The sequence below is a fragment of the Epinephelus moara genome, chromosome 8, assembly GCF_006386435.1.
Source record: "Epinephelus moara isolate mb chromosome 8, YSFRI_EMoa_1.0, whole genome shotgun sequence".
Lineage (NCBI taxonomy): Eukaryota > Metazoa > Chordata > Actinopteri > Perciformes > Serranidae > Epinephelus > Epinephelus moara.
The window spans coordinates 45,956,482-45,959,723 of record NC_065513.1 but is presented as its reverse complement, the minus strand read 5'-3'; the positions used below and the strand labels follow the sequence as shown (position 1 = coordinate 45,959,723).

At 37.0% G+C, this 3,242-nt stretch overlaps 1 protein-coding gene across 1 annotated transcript in view; it reads right to left on the bottom strand.

Moving 5' to 3' along the window:
* The window catches only part of LOC126394935 (protein mono-ADP-ribosyltransferase PARP14), a 118,703-nt gene that overhangs the window by 113,350 nt on the left and 2,111 nt on the right, over positions 1–3,242 (bottom strand). Inside the window, exons 2-3 of the mRNA XM_050052076.1 lie at positions 3,004–3,162; positions 2,613–2,688 (exon numbers count right to left, since the gene is read on the bottom strand). Coding sequence (XP_049908033.1) covers positions 2,613–2,688; positions 3,004–3,162 — 235 coding nt within the window. The remainder of the gene's footprint in view (positions 1–2,612; positions 2,689–3,003; positions 3,163–3,242) is intronic.

Here is a 3,242-nt window from a genome sequence, read left to right as displayed (position 1 = left end):
AAATCAAAAGTAATCAGATAATGATCCGAAAGCGAGGGATTCTGTGGAAAGACTGTTAGGTTATCAATTTCAATTCCATACGTCAGAACTAGATCGAGGGTATGGTTAAAACAATGAGTGGGTTCATGTACACCCTGACTGAAGCCAATGGAGTCTAATAATGAGTCAGTCAGTGTCTGTATAATTGACATGTTTTTATATTAGTGTTTGTAATGATTTGATTTTTGTGGTGGACCCCAGGAAGATTAGCAACCGCCACACAGCAGTCAGATCCCCTCAGACAAAAGTCAAGGGCAATCATTTGCCCGGGATCACCTCTGAACTTATAAACCTCTTCAGGCAAAGGGATAAAGCATGGACAAAATTTCGGGCAACAAGGACACATACTGATTGGGAAGCATATAGGCAACTAAGAAATATCAGCAAAAATCAAGTTTGGAATGCAAAGTCTAATTACTTTAAAGAGTGTCCGAATAATAGTTTTAAAAATCCCAAACAATTTTGGAAAAATATCAAAAATATATTACTTACATCTAATAAATGTTCCGTCAGTCAATTAAGAATTGCTGAAACAATAATAAATGATCCCTTATCTATTGCTTATGCTTTTAATCAGCATTTTTCCTCTGTGTGCTCTAATTTAATTCCTAATACTGCTCATATTCCCTCACATACCATATCACCTCCACAAAGGTCTTTTAATTTTCATGTAATATCTCCTAATGATGTCCGTAAGGCTATTTGTGATTTAAAAGAGAGCAGTGGTCCTGGGCTTGATGGGATTGAATCTAAATTCATCAAACTAGCATGTCATATTCTCATTTATCCTTTGGCTGACCTTTTTAACCTGTCTTTGTCCACATGTGAAATACCTGTTATTTGGAAATCAGTACGCATTACACCTCCCCTTAAGAGTGGTAATTCACTTGATCCCAACAATTACAGACTCATCTCAATTGTGTGTTCCTTTACCAAAGTATTTGAAAAAATAATTCACAATCAATTATCATGGTATCTTAATGATAATAATTTACTCTCCCGATATCAATTTGGTTTTAGACCTAACTACTCCCCAACTACTGCTCTCTTGAAATTCACCAATGACGTTTTTTCTGCATCTGATCATGGTAATCTTACAGGAGCCATATTTATTGACTGAACCAAAGCCTTTGATATGGTTGACCATTATTTACTTTTAGACAAGCTTCAGGCTATTGGTCTTTCTCAGCATGCGCTGATGTGGTTTAATTCATATTTGCACAATCGAAAACAATGTGTTGTATTCAGAGGGTGCAGATCAAATATGCTTACTCAACAAAATGGAGTACCTCAAGGTTCCACCTTAGGATCCCTCCTCTTCTCAATATTTATAAATGATCTCCCTCTTATTTTTTTCTGAATGCCATACACAGCTTTATGCAGATGATACAATTATATACACATCGAAGCCCTCTGTCTTATCAATTCAAGAAGCTCTACAATGTGATTTTGATGTTTTACAAACTGGGCTGTTAGCTAACAAACTATTATTAAATAAAACAAAAACTCACTCAATGCTCCTTGGTGTGCGCCAGAATCTTAGAGCCAAATCTAATTTTTTAATTCTAAAGTGCAATGATGGCAAAATTCTTGAAAAAGTTGAAAAAAATTCAATGTCTTGGTGTCTGGATTGACTCAGAACTCACTTTCAAAACTCATATTGAACATATTGTCAGGAAAGTTAATTTTGGTGTCGGTGTTTTGTATTACAACAAACATTGTTTTACAGTTAGTGTTAAATTAAACCTCATCACTCAGCTTATATTACCAATGATTGATTATGCTGACATAGTCTATCACAATGCTGCTAAAACTGATCTCTATCAACATAATGTCATTTACAACAGACTTTGCAGATTTATACTAGGCTGCTCTTTTTTCACACACCATTGTACAATGTTCGACACTCTAGGATGGCTACCCCTAGACATGAGACGCCAATTTCACTGGTTTCAATTTATTTTTAAATGTATAAATTTTGATTATCCTTATTGTTTGAAACAATTTCTCATCCCCCGTACATCAAACTATTCATTAAGAAGTTCTGATCATTTACTTTTTCAAGTTCCTTTTGTAACTAAGGAAGTTGGAAAAAAGCTTTCATGTTCCGAGCACCGTCTGAGCGGAATAACTTACCAGTAACTTTCCTTGTCTTCATTTCCCATATTTAAAAAAATTCTGTTCTCTCATTTCAAACCTAATTGTTTTTGTTTTCATTAAAACTCTTGCTTTTTTGTTTTGTTTTGCTGCTATTATGTATTTTTGATTTAATTTATTTGGTAGATGAAGGTTGTAATATTTTTTTGTTGTCTGTGTTGTTGTTGTTTGTTTGTTTTGTTTGGTATCAGATTGTTTGCCGATGTTTGTTATGTAACCGTTGTATTGTATATTTTGTGAGTGATTTACTGTCAGTCTTTATTTGTTGAATGTTTGTTAGGACCCCCTCGAAAACGAGATGATGCATCTCAAGGGGTTTATCCTACCCTACAATAAATTTCTTCCAAATTTCTCCATGCCATCAACAGGTGGCACACACACATTAATAGTTTGTGCATCACAGGGTCAGGACTCACAGTCTGGTCCTGGATGTTTCCCTTCAAGAGAACAATCTTCAGACCCTCAGCTGTGGTCTGCTCCAATCTCCCCGACCTGCAGCCAATCAGAGAACAGGACTGATGTCATCACAGTGAGTCACCATTACTGTGTCCAAAGTTTGTTTTTGTTACTCAAAAGACAGAAATTGTAGCGCCTGCAGACTTCCTGAGCTGCATAGCATGTGTTCTTCATTTCACATTTTGGTGCTTTTATTTTGAAGCATTAACCCTGGTCTTGACTTGTTAATGACCCTGTGATGGACCAGGTACTAAAAACATCTTAGATAATGTCCTCAATACTCTTTCAAGAACAAAAATAAAATCAAGAAGACAGAAGAAGAGAAATGAAAGACAAAGAGAACAACCTTACCCTCCATGCCCTCCGGACCGGGCGTGTCCCCTGAGGCTGTGACCTCCGCTGTTACCTTGCAGACCTCCCCACAATCCATTGCCTGTCCCTCCACCTCCTCTTTCACTAAAGCGACGGCCCCTGGGCGACTGGCTCTGACCTCGACCCCATTGATGCCCACTGGGAAGTGAACAGTAGAGTTTAAACACTCATACAAGTCTGTGTGATTTAAACCTCATAGGCCCCGATCACACAGAAAG